This window comes from Phalaenopsis equestris, unplaced genomic scaffold (assembly GCF_001263595.1).
Source record: "Phalaenopsis equestris unplaced genomic scaffold, ASM126359v1 Scaffold000179, whole genome shotgun sequence".
Classification (NCBI taxonomy): domain Eukaryota; kingdom Viridiplantae; phylum Streptophyta; class Magnoliopsida; order Asparagales; family Orchidaceae; genus Phalaenopsis; species Phalaenopsis equestris.
The window spans coordinates 1-22,643 of NW_018164621.1; the positions used below are offsets into that span (position 1 = coordinate 1).

The following is a 22,643-nucleotide window of genomic DNA, read 5'->3' on the forward strand; positions in this document are numbered from 1 at the left end:
TTAGGTAATTTGGAGGTGCCTCGGGGCAAAAGGCCAAGTTGGGCATTTCAAGTAGAATTGGATAGATATCCATTCTAAATAAACCATGGACCAATGAAATCCCCATTTTGGGCTCTTATGTATTGATCTTAATTAGTGTATTGTGAAGATATAGTAAGGGTATAATGTACCTTAGCTTCAAATCAATACCCAGGGTTAATCCTAAGGCCAAGTAACCCTATAAGAACACTTCTTGAGCTCTCCCATAATGATCTTACCTTCTAAATATTAGAGGTTAGGACCAATATGTGGAATCTCAAGTTGAGCAAAGTGAAGAGTTTGAATTTCTAATGGTGAGGATACCTTTTCTAGTTTTCTAAGACTAGTCAATAGGAAAGTCCTATGGCTAGACCTAGGCTACTAAAGAAGTCTCTAGACCTCAACCAAAAGTGAGGTCAATAGGTATGCTTATGAGCAAGGCAACTTCATCTGGATCAAATCTCAACTCGTTTCCACCCATATTAAAAACCCTTCGATCAATATCTTAATATTTCAATATGTGCATATTTAGGATATGATCTTGAAGGTATCTAGGAGGTCAAAAAATTGAACCATATTCATTGCTTTCAATTTATTCCATGTCTCCTCAGAAATGGTAGGTCGAACCTTATCAAGAACAACTCTAACTGCTGATGGACAACATTTATAATTTATGGTCTTTGGATTCAAATATCTACATGAATAGAAGCATAATGACACCATATTAACAAAATAGAGGCATAATGACACTATATTATCACTAGAAGCAATCATAACACCATATTAATGCCAAAATAACCCAATATCCCCTCAATAACCCAACAATATTGAGGGTTATCTTGAAGTTATTTTGGATTTATTTTGGAATATTATTTTGGTCATTGTATGATATTATAGGGATTTTATTGAGGGCTAAAAAATAACAAACAAAGTTACCTTGATACATTTTGTTGGCTTTAATCTGATTCATTCTCCTTTTTGCAGTCTTCCCTCACCATTTTCTTTTGCTCTTCAAACTCCGTCCTCATCGGCTTGTTTGTGTCTTCCATTTTAATCTCGCTTTAAAGGAAGCAATGTAAAGCCTTTTCAGAAACTTAAGGGTGAAGAGGAAAACCCTAGCTTTTGAGCGAATGCGAAACCCTAGCCCTTTCTTTCGAAAATGAATGTATGAGAATCAAAACAATGTTGTTTACGTTCTACGATAAGCTGGACAGGCGTTTCAAGCATTAGGGTTTAATTAAATAAAATCTCCCAATAACCCTGCAATAACCCCCTTAATAACCCCCAAGTAACCCCATGAGAACCACTCAAATAAGTTTCACAAAACACTTAAATAATCCCCTAAAAACCCCTAATAACTCTCACAGAACCACCTTAATAACTCCACCAATAACTCTTCAATAGCTCCTCAATAACCCCCAATAGCCCTTGCAGAAAAACCACAATAACCTCCAAATAACCTCTCAATAACCCCCAATAATCTTCACAGAACCTCCACTCTAACCCCCGCAATAACCCCCGTAATAACCCCGCAAAACTACTTCAATTTAGCCAAACTAACCTCAAATAATCCCAGAATAACCCCCCATTGAACCTCTTTAATAACCCCCACAATAATCTTCGAAATAACCCCCAAAATCCTCCAATAACTCCCCACACAACCGCTCCAACAACATTATAATTCGTAATAAACCCCCAAATAAGCCTGATTCGGGTTTAATTTTTAAGAAGTTGAATTAATTTTTTAATTATGAAACCGTAATAACATATGACAATGTTTGATATGACTCCTTCCGTAACCGCCCACTCCCGAGAGGAGGCTACTTAATATATGCATATTCTTTTTCGCGCCAATCTCAGAGATATACCCCCGCGAAATTGATTTGGGCGCCCTATTCTTCTCGCGATCTCCCAGCCGTTCCCCGTCGTCGTTTTGCGTCTCCTTTCCCGTCGTCGTTCTCGTTCTGCGTCGCCGTTCCCTTCGCCCCTCCTGTCAGTTGTCGTTGCTGTTCCAGTCGCCGTTCCCGTCACCGTTCCGGTCACCGTTCCCGTCGCCATTCCCTTCGTCATTTCCCTTCGCAGAAACAAAACCGGTAAGCCCTAATTCCCTTTTCTTGCCGATTCCTAGCCTTTCACCTCGCCATTCCCGTCACCGTTCCCGTCGCCATTCCCTTCATCGTTCCCCGTCGCAGAACCAAAACCGCTAAGCCCTTATTTCCTTTTCGTGCCGATTCCTAGCTTTTCACCTCGCGAAACAGAGCCTAATTTCCGGAGAGTTCAATCCAATCTCCTCAGCCATTCTCCTCGCAAAAACCGAGCGTGATTTCTGGAGAAGCCGTAATTGTTTTTGCGCCAAGTTCTTCTCCGCAATCCCGCATCCGACGCCATACCGAAGGCTCGTAGCCCGGGTAGTAGCACTACACAATAATTGGTAACATTTCTTTGTAATTTTTTTACTATCGTTGAGTAAAACATGTAATAAATATATTAGAAAAGAGTTACTCTATATAAACTTTTTTATTTTATCAAGAATTAGGAAACAGTCAACAAAAGAATAATGCAAGATTCTCATAAATTGATATTTATTTAATAACATATGTATATGTACTTTAATTTTAAATAGTAATCAGAGAGCATATGGAAATATATATAAATGTATTCTTTATTTATATCTTTTTATTTAGTGTCTTTTTGAAGAACGACTGTACGATAAATATTTATCTAGATGTCTAGAATTGTAACAATTATATATGTCTTTTAGTTAAACATTTAATACACACATTTTTTTGAGAAAATAAAATATGATTATAATATTAAAGTTTTTGTCATAATTTTGAAGAAAAAAGAAGCCAAATTTTGTGTTTTTATGTTAATCTTAAATATGTTTGATTTTAACTAGACTTGGGCCCGTTTGGGGCAACCTAAAATCACATGTTGCATTTTGAAAATGCCGTCCCACTGTTTGTTTTGCACGTTTCAACCGTATTTTGTAAAAGAAGGTTTCTAATTTTCGAATAACATCGCCCGCGGGATCATTCGCGTGGAAAAATTTTCTGTCCGGACTCCGGACGTAGCTCTACGTGCGGACTCCCAGTAATATATCATCATGTGTGTTTTATCGGGCCCACCTAAAAAATATTAAAATGGAATCGCAGACTCCACAATAACCCAGAAATAACTCCGGAATAATCTTCACTGTGGGTTTCTCTTCAATAACCCAAAAATAACACCGTAGAGGTTATTTATGGGTTATTTCTTGGTTTTTGAATTGGAGTATATGGTTTCTCTTCAATAACCCAGAAATAATCTCCGCGGTGTTATTTCGAGATCTTTAAAGTGGAACCGCGGATGTTATTTATAGGTTATTGAAGTGAAATATATGAGTTCTTCAATAACCCAAAAATAACTTCTACAGTTCTACTTTAATAATCCCGAAATAGCATCCGCAATGTAGCGCAGTTGGTGACATATTATTGGAGTCCGCATGTATAGCTATGTTAGGAGTCCGGACAGAAAATTTTTCCCATCCCAGCGGGCCACGTTTCCTTGGTTGCATTTAGTCACGAATTACTCTGCTGCTCTCGAATCGCGATTGAACACTCTGCCCTAACCCTTTCGGATTCGACATTCTTTCTTCCTTCATTCATGATCGAGCTCGCAGAGCCGCTCCCTGCTTCTTTGGCACTCCTCTTCTAGGTTAGGGCGCGCTCCTTCGACACTGCTTCTTCTGCTTCTTCTCTTCCAGGTAAGAGCTCGCAGAGCCTGCTCTAACGCTTCAATCTTTTCCTCTTCTGCAATGCTTCTTCGACACTGCTTCTTCGGCGCTGCTTCGACATTCCTTCTTCTGCCTACTTATTTTGGTGCTGGGGCGATGGAAGCGAAAGCGATCAGAATACAAGTCGTCGAGCCCGGGTAGGCACCAACGTTGGCGATCAAATCAGGTAGATATTTTGGATCTCACTTATTTTGATGGGAGATTTCTAGGACTTTTGTTAGGTTTTAGGTTGTGGTGCTGTTTGGGTTTGTTGTTTAATTTATCAATTTGGGTTGTTAGCATCTTACATGAAGTAATTTGTCGAGTTTGAATTTATCAGTAGGTTTGATTCTGTGGGATTTATGGTGTAATTAGGATCTTGTATGCTTTGCTTGCTTCCCAGATCTCATTGATTCAGTATTCAGGTAGATTAGACACGAGATTGTTGAATACTGTGATTAATTTTATTGTAAAGGGAGTTACGATTGCAATACAAATTGTTAGGTGTGTGTGACAATGATAGAATCAGAAGTTATGCTATTTAGATAGGAGAATTTATTCATTCATCTTTCAGATTAGGTTGATAAGTGATAGTAGAAATCTGTCAGATACATATATTTAAATCAGTTAACACACACATGATTTTTGCTACAATATGTTGTGATTTTACATAGAAAAAATTCTGATAATTTAATGCTGCCTATTTTGGTTTGAGGTTCTATGATCTATTTTTAAGACACTATTCTTGAAGCATGGTTGGAATAACCTTGAATCTTTGCTTCCATATGCGGTTATGCCAAAAAAATTATGTTCCTTTGAGTATGTGATTGTCGAGAACCTTGTGATGTTTGGGTATATCTTTTATTTAAGAGAAGAACTAAGGGATCAAATTGAGTGAATATGGATAGTGTGAAAGTGATAGTTTCTCTTTTTTATCAATTTAAGTTTTAAGATTTTATATCTTATGATTATATTGAATCTTCTATTTATTTAGTGGAAAATCTTCCTTTAGTATTGATTACTTCATTATTTTTCATACATTGATATGATTTATGGTGTTGCGGTGGATTCTTTTGCATTTATGGTGGTTTATTCTTAGTTTGGTTCAATATTTGATGCAAATATTTTTGAATTCTTTCATTTTTGATTTCCCTCTTACTAGTAAGTAGTTTAATGAGTAAGAGCAAGAGGTTGGATCATAGGTCATGTGGGACAGGGATGCTACCAATATTTTCTGTGATCTCTGTCTAAGGGAGGTTGAGCTGGGAAATAGACTGACCATATAATTTAACAATGAAGGTTGGCAAAATGTTATAGTCAAAATCAAGGAATTGATAGGAAGAGACTATGATATGATAAAATTTAAGAATAAGTGGGATAAATTAAAGGACTTAAAAATAGAAAAATGACTTAAGAGGGGATCTACAGGTTTGGGCTGGGATCCAGTGAAGCGAACAATAAATGCTCCTTAGAATTGGTAGGCTGAGAAACTAAAGGTAATGACATACCTTTGATCATTTTTCCTATTCATTTTTAGTTATATTAAACTGATTTAACTAATTCAAATTGCTATGACGTGCAGGTAGTGCCAGCAACTAAGAAATTCAAATTTAATGACATTGATCCGATATTGGAAGAGAAGCTGGATGACAAGTTCAGTGAGGTTGTTGCAACGAGAACTCATGTTTTTATTCCAACTGAGCATGACTCCATCGGCACACCAGATGTCATGAGAACCAAACATGTAAGTAGGGGTGTAAACAAGCCGAACAAGAACGAGCCCAGGCTCAGCTCGTGTTCGGTTTGTTTATATTTCGAGCTCAAAAAGTGTGTTCGTGTTCGGCTCATTTGCTTAGCGAGTCAAACACGAGCCGTTCACGAACAAAGAGTTGTTTTGACAACCCTAATCGCGTAACCATAAGATGTTAAGGATTGGGGCAAGATTTAAAACATCATTTAAATCTAATTTAATAATTTTTATTCTATTTTCTTGATTAATACTTTTAATTGATTATAAATCTTTATAGCCTTGTAGTTAATTAAACTTTTAAAAATACCGCTCATCACACACACACACACACACACACATATATATATATAACTGATTAGTAGTATTTCAAGCCACAATGAGTTGAACACGAATGAACAAATATTTATTCATTTGTTCCTGTTCCGCTCGTTAACTTAGCGAACGAGCCAAACACGAGCTTCTTAACGAGCCGAACACGAGCTGTTCGTGAACAACGAGCCGTTTTGACAGCCCTACATGTAAGTGACTCAAGAGAAGGACCCTATCAAATCTAAAGAGATGTGGAATCCACATGCGCTTCAAAACGATCCAGGGTGGAGAAAAGGAAGAAATGAGTAGCATTTGGCAAAGGCATAATAGAAAAACTACTTAAACTCCACACAGTTAAGCTTACTGTCTCACAGGATACACTCGATGAGGGGTGTCTTCGAATCCTAAATATATATGTTGAGATTAAGGCAGACAATAAACTATATATCAATTGTATTAAGTTACTACAAGATTCAGTTCGTAAAAAATTTTGTGTGAAGTTGGATGCAAAATATCAAGTCGATTTCTAACGCTCTTTCATGGAAAATTGAATGTTTTACGATTTTTTCAATGTATTTTCTCATTATTGTCTGTACCGTTGTATCATGGATTGTTATCTTGGTTTTTTAGCACATATTTTTTATCCACACTCTTTATGATTAGTATAGTTGTTTTCATATGTTCTGTGTTTATGTGTTTTATGGATGTGTTCAAAAGGCTAAAGGTTTTTACCATTTTCTTAAATAACTTTTGTAGGATTGATCCAGAACAATTGAACTATGTTAGAAAAATTGTTCTTATTTTTACTTTGTTATACGACTACTACCTTACATACATCGACCGAACCTCATGTATGACGTCGAGTTATGTTTGCGATAAATGAGTCAGTGAGTTGCTGCAGGGCCACTTGACACACTTTGCAAATATGTTTCGTATGACGAAAGAAATTTTTTTTGATCTGCTTTATGAACTACAACACCAAAATGGGTTGAATGGTTTGACAATAATGACAAACAGAGAGGTGTTAGCAATAACACTCTACATATTATCACAGAATGAGTCCATCAGGGGAGCCATGAAGCGATTTCAACATTCATCAGAGACTATCAACAAGTATTTCTCGATGGGTTTGAATTATCTAGTAAGTTTAGGCTCTAAGATAATTAAGTCCGATGATCCTTCATTCCAGTCCATTCTGACTCATATTGCGAATCACCCTCGCAACATGTCAATCTTCAAAGTATCTGTTAAATATGTCATTATTATATTAAAATGAGTTACTTATCAATTACTAATAGACTATATGTTATTAATTTCAAGATTGTATAAGAGCTATTGATGAAAATCACGTCGATGCACGGGTATCTGACACCGACAAGGTTGTCTGCATTGGATGCTGTGGCCCCCTCACACAAAATGTGATGGTCGTTTGTGATTTCAACATGTGTTTCACATTTATTATAGTCAATGGGAGAGCAGCACACACGATAGTCGTGTTTTTAAGTTTGAAATCAGATGTCAAAGACACTGCTTTTCGTACCCCCACTTGGTACGTAAATATAACCAATATGTTTGATATTTTTGAATTATTTCTAAATTATGTATTCGTGCAAATAAATATTACTTGGTTGACACCGGATATCCCTTACAGAGGGATATATTAAGTTTTATGCTGACACAAAGTACTATATTCCCAGCTTTAAAAGATCAAGCGGAATCGCACGTGGTAGAAATGAAATGTTCAACAAACGATACTCCTTACGCGGTGTGATTGAAAAGTCATTCAGGCTATGGAAGAAGAAACGGGTGATATTACTCGATATCTCCACCTATCTATTTCCTAAATGCAGATAGTTTTGGTCACCGTGACACTGCACTACTACATCCGACACTACCACTCTAGATCAGATGTGGACTTTTCTTCTGCAGAAGATGACCTGCATCAGATCCATTAGAAACATATGAATTTCATTTGAGACGTCCAAAACCACAGGAAAAATCAAAGCATGCTCACAATCGTGAAGGTGAAGGTGCAAGGGAGATGACTGTATTGCGAGATCGGCTAGCGGACAAGATTGCTCAATCATGATTGTTTATCTATTGTTATTTTTAAAGTTTAGAATTATTATTTTTATTTTTTTTTAAATGTATTGCTGATATTATTAGTGTAATACATATATTTTTTAATATCTAAGATAGATGACATTATTTTATTGTTATTTCTTGTTTGAAAAGTGTATGGAATTAGTTGAATATGCTTTTTGATAAAACTAAAACAACCTTATTTTATATATCTGCAGCTAGTTAGGATGTAGTAATGGATATAATGGGTGCAATGTAAATGTGTATAAAATATGTGGATGTATGTCAATTACATTTCTTAAAATGGTAGTTTTTTTGTGTGATATGAATGATTTGGCTTGTATAAATGTAAAAGGTAAAGTTTTGGTGTTAGATATATAAATATATAAAAATTGGGTGGTATGTTTGTAACTGCCCCTTTATTTATTTATCTGTTATTAGTATAGTGATGGTTACGGTGGCTGTGATGAGAGAAAATTTTGGTTTTCTAAATTTCTTTATTTGGAAGAAATTTTAAAATGAATGGGAGAACATAACTTGCAAGTTACTAGATTTTGATCATGAGTGTTTGTGTAAGAGGTGGTTAAAATCTGATAGTTAAGTCAAAGAGAAATGAATTTTACACGACTCAACTCAGTTTCACTTTACCAAGGAAATGGAGAAGCTCTGTTGGCTTTTGGGATCCATTGTTAGTCGGTTTTGCTTTAAAAGATTTACTAAATTCTAGAGTTAAAATGAAGGGGATTCACAATCGTTAAAAGCTTGCTCGTATATGTTTTGAGTTTTATTTTTAACAAGATTTACTTAATTTTACTTGAGTTAAAATAAAAAGGATTTATAATCCTTGGAAGCATGCTTGTAATTGTTTCTTTGAAAATTGAATAAAATTATTGTGTCATTTAAATTGATGGTTTTCATCACCTGTCAAGTATGGAGCAACTTGGACGACCACTGAAGTTTGTTGTCAACAACCGTTGCTTCCACACTTTGCTAGTTTGAGAAGTGCTTGATTGATTCTTTTTATGGTATTGAAAGCTCCTGTCTGTTGATTGATTGAGACTGATCTGAGCCTCTATTGTAATTTTCGTTTCATGTTTTTTTGGATCTTTAAAATTTGCTTGGCTTGCAGACATTTTTTATATTTGTGGGATCAAGCAAAAAGGAAAAAAAATTGTATTTTTTGTTATGTGATCTGTAAATTTGTATGGCTGTAATCTCATTTTTGAAGTATTCTTAGTTCCACACTTCTCTTTTAGAATGTTTTATTATTATTATTATTATTATTATTATTATTATTATTATTATTATTATTATTATTATTATTATTATTATTATTATTATTATTATTATTATTATTATTATTATTATTATTATTATTTTGTTTCAATCACTCTCTGTAATTGATTGTATGACATTTCTTTCAACTCGGTTTGCTTGCTCCTATTTTTCAGGTTGACTTACCTTGTTAATTTTGTCATTGACTTTGATTTGTGTTTCACCTCCATGGAACATTGTGGGTAGAACTATTAATAATTTTTTCTCTATATATTACTATTTCTTATTTTTCACTTTTTACGATTTTTTTATTTTATATAATTTTCTGGCTGATCTATTCTCTATTGAGTAATTGTACTAAGATAAACTCCAGGTTTTCAAGGAAGTCCAGGTGAGTGTTATGCCGCTGCGGACTGCCTTCCTTGTTACTCACATCACGCCGGCAACATAGCTACGGGCGGCAGTTTTACAGGTGCCCGCGGTGGGCAGATAGACCAGACGACTGTAAGTTCTTCAGGTGGGCAGACAGTCTGTCTGATTCTACGTTATCCCAGTCGGACAATGTTGCTCGGGGTTCGTCAGTATCCCAACCAGAGAATGTCGATTGTGGTTCGAATTTTTCTCAACTGGATAATATTGCTCGGGGTTCTATCGTGTCTCAACCGAACAACGATGCTCATGATATTCTTCTTTTGCATTTTAAAATGAATATTATAATCTTTTTATTAATTTTAATTTCAATGTCTTTTTTTTTTAAATTAGATATCTTGATACTCACTTTTAAATGAGTTCTATATCATAATTTTATATTGTTATGAAATGATTTTTTTATTCTTATCCATCAAATCTATAGTCGTTACAGTTATGGTGCAAACAACAACACTGCAAGTTTCAGAATGGTCTTCTATCTACAAAAAGTTGCAAATCATTTGTTTTTCAAACGTACAAACCAAACAACTAAACAGTTCATACAAATCTGTGACAAAATGGTCATTTATCCAAAAATAACTGCAAATCAGTTTTTTTTCAAACGCACAAATCAAACAAGCAATCAGTTAAACTGGATAAGCTGCAGTTGCCCCAAACAGACCTTATTTTGGAAAGTAGCTGATTTATTTGCTTTGTGCATTTCGAAAAGAATTGATTTGCAGTTGTTTCTGGATAAATGATCATTCTGTCCCTGATCTGGATAATGTGTTTAGTCATTTGATTTGTACGTTTGGAAAACAGCTGATTTACAGTTTTTGGTGGATTAAAGACCATTCTGACACGCGCAGTGTTGCTATTTGCATCAGAACTGTAACGCTTACACATTTGACAATTGAGAATAAAAAATTTTTTTCATAACTGTACAAAATTATGATGTACACCCCATTGAAAAGCGAGTATCATGATACCTACTTAAAAAACATTTAAATTACAATTAATAAAAAAGATTATAATATTCATTTTAAAATACAAAAAAAACATATCATGAGCACCGTTATTCGGTTGGGACACGATCGAATCCCGAGCGACATTGTCCAGTTGGGAAACAATCAAACCATAAGCGACGTTCTCCGGTTGGGATACCGTCGAACCCCGAGCAACGTTGTTCGGTTGGGATAACGTAGAATCGGATAGACTGTCTGTCTGTCTGAAGAACATGCAGCCGTTTGGTTTGTCTGTTCACCACGAATATCTGTAGAACTGCCGCCCGTAGATATGTTGTCGGCGTTATGTGAATAACAAGAACGACAATTCGCAACGGCATTGCACTCACCCAAACTTTCCTGAAAACCTGGAGCTCATCTTACTACAATTATTCAAGAGAAAATAGATCAGTCAGAAAATTAGATAAAATAAAAAAAATCGTAAAAAGTGAAAAATAAGAAACAATAATTTATAAAAAAACGATTATTTATAGTTCTACCAACAAAATTTAGTGGAGATGAAACAAAGATCAAAACCAATGACATAATTAAAAAGGTAAACCAGCCAGAAAAATGTGAACAAACAAACTAAGTTGAAAGAAAGGTCACACAATCAATTACAGAGAGTGATTGAGACAAAATAATAATAATAATAATAATAATAATAATAATAATAATAAAATATTCTAAAAAAAAGTGTGAAATTAAGAATACTTAAAAAATGAGATTACAACCATAAAAAATTATAGATCACATAACAAGAGTACAATTTTTTTTCTTTTTTGCTTGATCCAACAAACTCAAAAATTCAAAAAAAATGAAAGAAAAATTACAACAGAGGCTCAGATCAGCCTCAAACAATCACCAGATAGGGGCTTCCAATATCATAGAAAGAATCAATCAAGTTCTTCTCAAACTACCAAAGTGTGGAAGCACGGTTGCTGACAACAAACTTCAGTGGCCGTCCAAGCTACTCCTTACCTGACAGGTGATAAAAAACATCAATTTGAACGTCACAACGTTTTATTCATTCTTCACAAAAACAGTTACAAGCATGCTTCCGAGGATTGTGAATCCCCTTTATTTTAACTCAAGTAGAATTTAGTAAATCTTGTTAAAGTAAAACCTAAAATATTTACAAGCAAACTTTCAAAGATTGTGAATCCCGTTCATTTTAACTCAAGTAGAATTTAGTAAATCCTTTTAAAGCAAAACCCGCCAGCAGTGGATCCCAAAAGCCAGCAGAGCTTCTCTATCTCCTTGGTATAGTGAAACTAAGTTAGTTTTATAAATTTCATTTCTTTTTGACTTATCAGATTTTAACCAACCCTCACACAAAGACTCATGATTAAGCTATAGTAACTTCCAAGTTACGTTCTCTCTTCATTTTAAAATTTCTTCCAAACAAAGGAATTGAGAAAATCAAGATTTTCTCTCATCGCAACCACCAAAACTATCACTATGCTGATAACAAATAAATATATGAATGGGCAGTTACATACATACCACCCAATTTCTATATATTTACATATCTAACACAAAAACTTTACTTTTTTACATTTATATAAGCTAAATCATTCATATCACATAAAAAATACCATCATTTTCACTTTAAAAAATGATATGCAACTTTCCGTACATAGGTAAGGTGGCACATATGTCAAAATCGTCATACATCCACATATTTTCTACGTATTTACATTACATCCATTACTACATCCTGACTGACTGCAGATATATAAAATAAAGTTATTTTAGCTCCATGAAATGCATATTTAACTAATTTCATACACTTTTCAAAAAAGAAAAAAGAATAAAATAATATCATCATCTTAGATATTCAAAAATATCCACATTACACTATAATTATCTGCAATATATTTTAAATAAAGTAAACATAATAATTCTAAACTTTAAAAATAACAACAGATGACCAATCATGATCGAGCAATATCGTCGCTAGCCGGTCTTGCAATGTAGTCATCTTACTTGCACCTTCATCTTTGCGACTGTGAGCATGCTTTGATTCTTCCTGTGATATGGGATGTTCTATATAAAATTCATATGCTTCTGGTGGAATTTGATTGTGGTCATCTTCTGCAGAAGAAAAGTTTACATCCGATCTAGAGTAGTGGCGTCGGATGTAGTTGTTTAGTGTAATGGTGGCCACAATTATCGGCACTTGCTTAGGAAATGAGTAGGCAGACACATCGCATAATATCACTCACTTCTTTCATACCCCGAATGACCTTTCAATCACACCGCGTAAAGAGAAGTGTCGTTTGTTGAAAATTTATTTTCTATCACGTGCGATTCCATTTGATCTTTTAAAGTTGAGAATGTGGTACTTTGTGTCAGCATAAAGCTTGATACCCCCTGTATAAGGGATATCCAGTGTCAACTAGTTAATATTTACCTGCACGAATATATAATTTAGAGACGATTCAAAAATATCGAACATATTTACTATATTTACGTACCATGACGGGGCTACGGGAAACAATGTTTTCGGCGTCTGGTTGCAAACTTCAAAACACGGCTATCGTGTGTGCTGCCCTTCCATCCGACCATCATAAATGTGAAAAACATGTTGAAATTACAAAAAACTCACAATTTTTTGTGGGCGAGTGGGGGAGCCACAGCATCCAATGTAAGCGACCTTGTCGGTGCCAGTTACCCGTGCATCGACGTGAATTCCATCAATAACTCATATACAATCATGAAATTAATATATAGTCTATTAATAATTGAGAAATAACTCATTTTAATATAATAATGATATGTTTAACAGACACCTTGAAGAATGACATGTAGCGAGGTTGATTCGCAATATGAGTCAGAATGGATTGAAACGAGGGATCCTCGGGTTTAATTATCTTGGAGCCTAAACTTACTAGAGCATTCAAATCCATCGAGAAATACCTGGTGATAGTCTCTGATGAATGTTGAAATCACTCGGATCATTCGTAATATGAGTCAGAATGGATTAGAATGAAGGATCCTCGGGCTTAATTATCTTGGAGTCTAAACTTACTAGAACATTCAAACTCATGAGAAATACATGCTAATAATCTTTAATGAATGTTGAAATCACTTCAGAGCTTCTTTAGTGTACTCATTCTTTGATAATTTGTAGTGTTATTGTTAGCACTTCTCTGAATATTATTCTCGTCAAGTCATTCAACCTATTTTGATGTTGTAGTTCATAAAATAGGTCGATGAAAATCTCCTTCGTCATGCGGAACATGTTTGCAAAGCGTGTCGGGTGGCCCTGTAGTAACTCACTGACTCATTTATCGCCAACATAACTCGATGTCATACATGAAATTCGGTCGATGTATGTAAGGTAGTAGTCGCATAACAAAGTAAGAATAAAAATAATTTTTTTAACGTAGTTCAATTGTTTTGGATTCATCGTACTAAAGTTATTTAAAAGAGAATATTAAAAACCTTTAGCCATTTGAATACATCCATAAAACATATAGATACAAAATTTATGAAAACAACTATATTATATATAAGGAGTGCGAATAAAAAATAAGTTCTAGGAAAACAATATAATAATCCATAATACAACGACTAGGGCTGTAAACGAGCCGAGCTTGAGCGAGCTCAGGCTTGGCTCGTGTTCGGCTCGTTCGAAATAGCTCGTGTTCGAAATCGGCTCGTGAACAGTGTGTTCGTGTTCGATTCGATTTAAATATTTGTATTCGTGTTCGGCTCGAAATTGGCTCGTTAAACTAAAATTAAGAAAAATAGATGTAAAGTGTGAGATTCGAACCTAGGTCAAATCTATACAAAAGAAGACACTAACCACATTGCCTAATGAGATGTTATGATTTAAACTTAGACATAAATATATATAATATATTATTATATAAATAATATATGTAATATATTGTTATATAAAAAGTTATATAATTTTTTTTTCTTCGAGTTAAAACGAGCCGAACACGAGCGAACAAAGAGCTATTCGTGGTTCGTGTTCGGCTCGTTAGGCTTAACGAACGAGCCGAACACGAGCTGCTTAACGAGCCGAACACGAGCTGTTCACGAACAACGAGTCAAATTGACAGCCCTAACAACGACACAAATAATACTAAGAAAACATATTGACAAGAACTTAGAACATTCAATTTTCTACGAAAAAGTGTAAGAAATCGACTCGATATTTTGCATCCAAATTCATAAACAATTATCTATAAACTAAATCTTGTAGTAACTTAACACAATTAATATATAGTTTCTTGTTTGTCTTAACCACATCCTGTGTATTTAGGATTTGAAGACACCCTTCAACGGATGTATCCTGTGAGACAGCAAACTTAACTGTGCAGGATTCAAACAATTTTTTAATTGTGCTTTTGACGAATGTGGTTTCTTTCTTCCTTTTCTCCACCTTGAGCCGTTTTGAAATGCATGTTGATTCACATCCCTTTGGATTTGACAGGGCTCTTCTCCTGAGCCATTTACATGCTCGATTCCCAGCACATCTAGTGTGCCGATAAAGTCATGCTTACCTGGGGTAAAAGCATGAGCTCCCATTGCAACAACCCCACAGCCGACAAGCATATCATCCAACTTCTCTTCCAATGTCGGATCAATGTCATTTAATTTGAATTTTTTAGTTGTTGGCTCTACCTGCACGACATAGCAATTTAGATTAGTTAAATTAGTTTAATATAATTAAAAATGAATTGGGAAAGTGATCAAAGATATGTCATTATCTCTAGTTTCTCAGCCAACAATCCTCAGGAGCATCTATTGTCCGTTTCGTTGAATCCCAGCCCAAACCTGTAGATCCTCTCTTATTTATTTTTATATGTTTCAGTCATTCTTTAATTGATCTCATTTGTTCTTAAATTTCATTCTATCATAGTCACTTCCTGTCACTTTCTTGAATTTGATCATGAGATTTTGTCAATCTTAATTTTTAAAATATGTGGTCGGTCTATTTCTTAGCTCGACCTCCCTAAGATAGAGATCACAGAAAATATTGGTAACATCCCTATTTCACATGGCCGACGATCCAATCTCTTTGCTCTTACTCGTTGTACTACTTACTAGTAAGAGAGAAATTAAAAATGAAAGTGTTCAATAACATTAGCATCAAATATTGAACAAAATAAAAAGGCAACCAACATAACTGCAAAAGAATCCTCTGCAACACCATAAATCATATCAATGTATGAAAAATAATGAGGTAATTAACTTTAAAGGAAGATCTTCCACCAAATGAATAGAAGATTCAATATAAGCATAAGATGAAAAGTCTTAAAATTGAAATTGATAAAAAAAGACTATCACTTTCACACTATCCATATTCACCCAATTTGAACCCGGGGTTCTCCTCTTACATAGAAGATATACCCAATCATCACAAGGTTCTTGACAATCACAAACTCAAAGGAACATAAAATTTTTGGCATAGCCCCATATGGAAGCGAACATTCAAGGTTATTCAAACAATGCTTCAAGAACAGCGTAAAATAGACCATAGAACCTCAAACCAAAATAGGCACCATCAAATTACCATATTTTTTTCTATGTAAAATTGCAATATATAGTAACAAAAATCATGTGTATGTTGACTGATTAAAATGTATGTATCTAGTAGGTTTCTACTACCACTTATCAACATAATTTGAAAGATGAATGAATAGATTATCCTATCTAAATAACATAACTTCGGAGTCTACCATTGCCTCCCACACCTAACAATCTGTCATAACTCTCTTTACAAAAAAATTAACCACAGTATACAACAATCTCGTGTCAAAGCTACCTGAATACTGAATCAATGAGATCTAGGAAACAGACAAAGCATTCAAGATCCTAATTGTGTCGTAAACCCCACAAAATCAAACTTACAGACAAGTTACTTCATGTAAGATGCTAACATCCCAAATCGATAAATTAAACAACAAACCAAAACAACATCACAACAACCTAAAACCTAACAAAAACCCCTAGAAATCTCCCACAAAAAGAAGTGAGCTCCAAAACAACTACCTGATTCGGTCGCCAACATTGGTGTTTACCCGGCTTTGACGACTTGTATCCTGATCTCTTCTGCTTCTCTCGCCGTAGCGCCAGAACAAATAGGCAGAAGAAGCAGTGTTGAAGCAGTGCCAAAGAAGCATTGCGGAAGAGGAAAATATTGAAGCATCAGAGTAAGCTTTGCAAGCTCTCACCTAGAAGAGACGAAACAGAAGAAGCAGTGCCGAAGGAACGCGCCCTTACTTGGAAGAGAAGTGTCGATGAAACCTGGAGCGACTCTGGGAGCTCGATCGCGAACGAAGAAGGAATGCCTAATTCGGGAGGGGCTCGAGCAGAGAGTTCGATCGCGAATCGAGGGCAGCAGAGTTATTCAGGGCTAAACACGACCAAGGAATTGCGGCCCGCGGGGATGATCCCGCGGGCGACGTTATTCGCAAATTAAAACTCTTTTTCAAAACGCGGTTGAAACGTGCAAAACAAACAGTAGGGCGACGTTTCCAAAACACCGCCAACGGTTTTATCTGCCCCAAACAGGCCCAAAATGTGAACACTAGTTAAATTTTTTCACTTTTAGGCTAAACTTGTTTCTCTTATTCTCTCTATCGGATTATTCCGATCTTCTAGTCGTGGACACACGAGTACATACACTTGAATAAGTGCATGTTAATGTTGTAGTGATGCTGCTAATACCTACAATTCTTCAAAAGTATGGTTAAATTAATAAAGCTATTATGCTAACATATTTAAGATGAATAAACTAAATAAAAACTGAATTTAGTCACAGTTTCTATGTTTTTTTTCCTCTTTTACATCAAACTTTTGTGAGAAGTTTTAGATATTAGGATTTTTTTTTTTTCTAATAGTGAAATGAAATTGCTTGGTATAGGAATGTGGTAAGGATATATATGCATGCCATTAAAAGTTTTTACTTCTGTGCAATAATTTTGATATATTGTAGTCCGTCCTTAGCAACTGGAAGTCAGTATTGGATAAGATTGGTAATCAATGTCATGGAAAAGAAAAACTTTAAATACTGATGATTTTTTCTAGGATTTTTTTTATTAATTTGGTGTGTGATTAAATAGTTAAGTATATGAATAACATATGCCTGGATGTAGATGTTTATTTTAGTTGCAATGCAATAATTTTGATTGTCTGTTTAATTAGTCATTGATACTTAGCCTGTTTGTTCTTTCATCTTTTTTTGTTGAATGATTTATTGTGTGCTTTATGAACAATGCAACCAAGTGAAGCTTTCCTTCTTGGAATTACATAAAATCTGTTTTGGGCCTTTAGAAAATGTTAGCCATTGAATTAGTGCATGCAAGGAAATATCATTGAAATTATTACGGTTTGTGCAATTAAATCTTGATAAAATAAATATTTTAAAATAAATGATTTCAGCTGTGTGAGTAAAGAATATCTTTATGTTTCTTTTCTGGAGATTAATGTGCCAAGTGTAAGATGCTTTCTCTGCATTGAAGAGAGGACTGTAGGTAGCCTATTGCATTGCATTGAAGATTTAATTAGAAACATTAATTTCTTCTGTGTATTTTGATTTATATCTTAATCCTAGTTATTATTTCATGTTAATGAATGATTAGAGATGATTGATGCGTTTTCCTCCAGAACAGTTTGGAAATTGAGATCTTAACTCTATTGAACGTTGTTACTCTGCGTGCGCTGCATGATTTTATTTTTCCTTGTCAGACTGAAAGATCTGTGGGGATGTCTTTGGTAAAACTTTTGTTGAATATTAAATTCTCCATGTATGTATCATGGCAAATATATAGTCACTCCTTCCTTTCTAATACTCAATATTTAAAGAATTTTCATTCGTTTAAAAATATTTGTAGGTTAAATTTGATGTATGCTTCTTAAGTGGTTTTTGTTTTTTATTATTAAGTAGTATAAGCATTGTAATAAAAGTAATAAAAATGCATTGATGAAGTTTATATTGATCAACTATATATATATATATATATAAATATAATATCGTTCAAATAGGAAATGTCATTGATATTGGACTGGCATGCTCGTTTCTAAAGAATAAAAAATTGGCGCTACCATGTACCTGAGAAAAATCTACCTGCTTTTACACTTGTGTGTTTTGTTGGGCTATAAATATCTCACAGGTGATTGAGGATGATGCTGAGAAGTGGGAAGGGCTGTCATCAGTTCTTTCTATCAGACTGCTTGATGTTACGGTCAGTAACTTGGTATTCCATTTCACGATATATGCAAGGTTTATATGCATGATTAATGTTGTTGACTTTCTATTCGTGATCATTTATATGAACTTACTTTGACTTTCTAGGCTAAATTGCTGAGGCCGCATGGTTCTTATCAGCTTAATCAGATCGATAGTCATGAGGTGTGTTAATTGACTGCATTGATTGAGTTTGATTTCAAATTGCATTTCATGATGATGAACAACATATTATTTTTTTGCTTGTAGAACAAAAATTATTGTTTCTTAGTTGCATGCTATGTTTTTCTTTATTTAATAGGGTTGAATTGACTAATTTTCTCATTCTGCTTTATGTTCTTTAACAGATGATAGCATAATTCGGAATCGAAAAAAAAATTATATCACATTTCAGGAAATAAAATTGTGAGCAGCATCAACTTTGTCTGTGCACATGATGGATTCACTCTTTTAGATCTGGTCACATACAATAACAAGACTTACTTTGCAAATGGTGAAGAGAACTGAGATGGAGAGAATCATAACTAGAGCTGGAACTGTGGTGAGGTAATTACTAACATGCAATTAATTTATCTCATATATATAACCAATTAATTGTGAATTATTATATTTAAGCTTTTCTAGTCTACTTCCCTTTAATATGCATTGCTTTCAAATTCATCAGTACTGCTGGCTGTATATCTATTGTGCTGACTGTTTTTTAAAGAACTCTTACTCGGTTAAAAATTTAGAGCTTCTGATTTTCTGAAGTTAAAATTTCCGATCCTAAAATTATTCTTCACCATGGGTACAGTTCTAACTCAATGTTAAAAAGCTGGTCTTCTTTTAGGATTTACATTCATGCCATCCAATTCTTACATTTTTACATATCTAACGACTAATATTTTTTTTTTTACTTTTATACCACCCAAAATTTTCATGTCGCATAAAAAATTTCCATTATTTGAACTTTTAAGAAGTGAAATACATCTTTCATGCTCAAGTAAAAAGTCATATATGAAAAATTTGAAGTTGTGTTAGATTTAGAAATACATAAGGATTGAGTGGTATGCATGTAAATCTTCCAGAAGTATAATCTGGTTTCTTTAATTTCATTTGCCTTGGATCTCTGTAAAATGGAAGTTTTAAGACTGAATGCAAATAATTATGGACAGGGCGAAGCTTGATGCTAATCCTAGACTTCTTGACTGCACTGAAAGCTGGAAGCAGCTTGTATTGTAACTGTTGAATCTGGCAAAAATGACCAAGGATCTCGCTCTCATTATTCATGGATCAAAGGTACGCTAATCCCCTGCCCTTAATCTGTAAAATTTTGTTTTGAATTTCATCATCAATTTTACAGAACATGAAATAATCAAATTTTATTGTTTAATCTTATTTTTTGCAGTCTCAGTCGAGAACACTACAAGAACCCTGAAGAATTTATCAATGCAGTTTCAAGGAGCTGAGGGCAAGGCTCACTGGAAAATCAAAGTTGTAATAAATCTTGTTCAAAAATGCCTGCAGCTGAAAGTGAAGATTCTGAAAACTTATAATAAATTGCTCCAGATTTGTACTCAAGATTTTAAATTTCATGATGTAAAATTATTGGGCATTTGCCTACATACCACCCAATTCCCATGTATTAACATATCTATCACCTAAACTTTATTTTTAATATTTGTAACGCATCAATTATCACTTTTTCTTAACTTAATTCATAGGAATTGAGTGGTATGTACGCAAAATCTTCCTAAAATTAATTTTCTTCATTTTCTTTCATCCAATAGCAAGCTAAATGAGCAATTTTCCTGACTTGCTTCATACTCTTGTAAACCAGTCTTGATTTGAACAGCGGTTGCCTCATGAAACATACTAATTCAAATGTAAAATAGTGTAAATTAGAAAAATATAAGATAGATTCATGAAATTTCCATGAGACATACTAATTTAAACGTAAATGAGTGTAAATTAGAAAAATATAAGGTAAATTCATGACAACTCCATGGGTTGTTGGATTACTTATAAATGTTTTCCAATGAACTTTCTTTCAGAGCTTAGGCTGCGTTTGGATGCTGGGAATATGTGTGGAAGGAAATGAAAAATTCAGATCTAAAAGCTAAGATCAATTGCTGACATTAATTCTTTTCAATTTTATTTCATTTCCTTCAGTTTCCTTAAACCCAAATAAAGCCTTAATTTTCAAGTTGAAACATAAATGAAAGATTTACATGCATACAACTCAATTTTTATGTATTTTCATATTGAACAACTAAACTTCAAATTTCACTTATATGCCACTTTCCCTATCCATGAAAGGGTATTTTTAACATTTTTTAAAAGATCAAATATTGATATTGTTATGCGATATGAAAGATTTGGATGGTATAATGTTAAAAAATAAATTTTAGGCGTTAGATATATAAATAAATAAGCCCAACATCAATATGCTGCCAGCTCATGTTGAAATGACTAAGGGTCTATTTGGGGCAGCTGTAGTTTATTAATAAGATGTTCCGCAGAAGCTGTCGTAGATAAGTTGGCTGGTTGTTTATTTTTTGCAGTTTGAAAATAGTTGTGCTGCAGTTGTTTGTTGAAAAATAACTATTCTGCCTCAGCGTAGTAATGTTGTTTGCAACAAAACTGTCAAACCAATATATTTGATACTTTAGAAACAAAAATTCACTTCAAAACAATGCATAAAATAAGATATACACCTCACTTAATAGTATCATAATTACCAAAATAAAACAATATTAAAATAACATTTATTAATATGATAATAATATTTTTAAAATACAGACGGCGTATGTCATGAGCTACATTGTTCTCTAGGGATATTCTTCATTCTCGATTACTCTTGGCAGTGGAATATAACCGAAGAAGTCACATTTCTCTGTGATTCTCCGCGAGCACCTATAGAACTGTCTCCCCATAGTTATGTGGCTGACGTGACGTCAGTAGGGAACTCTAAAGTCCATAGTGACATAACAATCCTCGGAAAGTCCAAGAAATTCTCAAGCTCATCTTTTTTAAATATTTTAAAAGATATATCATTTGACATAACAGAAGTAGAAATTGATAAAAAAAATAATTAATTACAATTTTGTGTAGGAGCGAGGTCTTAGAGAATTCAGCATAACAACCAACAAATCTATCACTACAAGAAAATAACAGACTATAAAAAAAGAGTTCTCAATCGCCTTTAACTCACGTAGTACAATCTTGTGTGTGTAACATATGCATATCACAAAAAAAGGTCATCCAGAAGAACTTCAAAAATTGCAATACCAAAAAGAAGAGAGGAACTTAGTTTCCTTTATTAGGATGTCACATTTGACACCAACCAATAATGACTAACAGACCATCCAGAAGAACCCATAAGGTCAAAAGTCTCATCATTGACCTCTCAAATCACCAAGACAAAAACTAAATAAATGCAAATGGAAAAAGAAATACTTACAAATAACATAAAAAAAAGCAAACAATTAATTTCAAATAAATACGGAAAGAAAATAAACATGAAATCCAACAATAACGTATGTAATCCGCTCTCTCAATTAAATCATTTCCTGAGCACCTTCGTCATCCTGGGTGCAACCCTCTTGTGATTCTACTTCTGCTTGTAGTATAAATTGTTCTATGTGATGTTTAAATGTTTCAGGTGGGACGTGTAAACAATCATCATAGACAATGCTGAAGTCTACGTTATTACGCCAATGATGTTGTCGAATATAGTTGTGGAGAATCATTGTGTCCACTATAATCTGCACCTGCTTCAGAAATGGATATTTAGGCATATCACGCAGTGTGACTCATTTTTTCTTTCACACTCTAAATGTTCTTTAAATTTCA

General features: G+C 34.1%; 1 protein-coding gene across 1 annotated transcript; it reads left to right on the forward strand.

The window, feature by feature from the left end:
- Window positions 1-1,905: 1,905 nt before the first annotated feature.
- Window positions 1,906-20,473, forward strand: LOC110022249 (the record flags this gene model as incomplete). The annotated part of the gene is given in 7 exon segments (XM_020721092.1): window positions 1,906-2,111; window positions 2,257-2,426; window positions 18,736-18,819; window positions 18,918-18,974; window positions 19,157-19,355; window positions 19,964-20,087; window positions 20,197-20,473. Coding segments are annotated over 5 exon segments (529 nt in total), but the record flags the coding sequence as incomplete, so codon positions are not given.
- Between the last annotated feature and the right edge of the window lie 2,170 nt (window positions 20,474-22,643).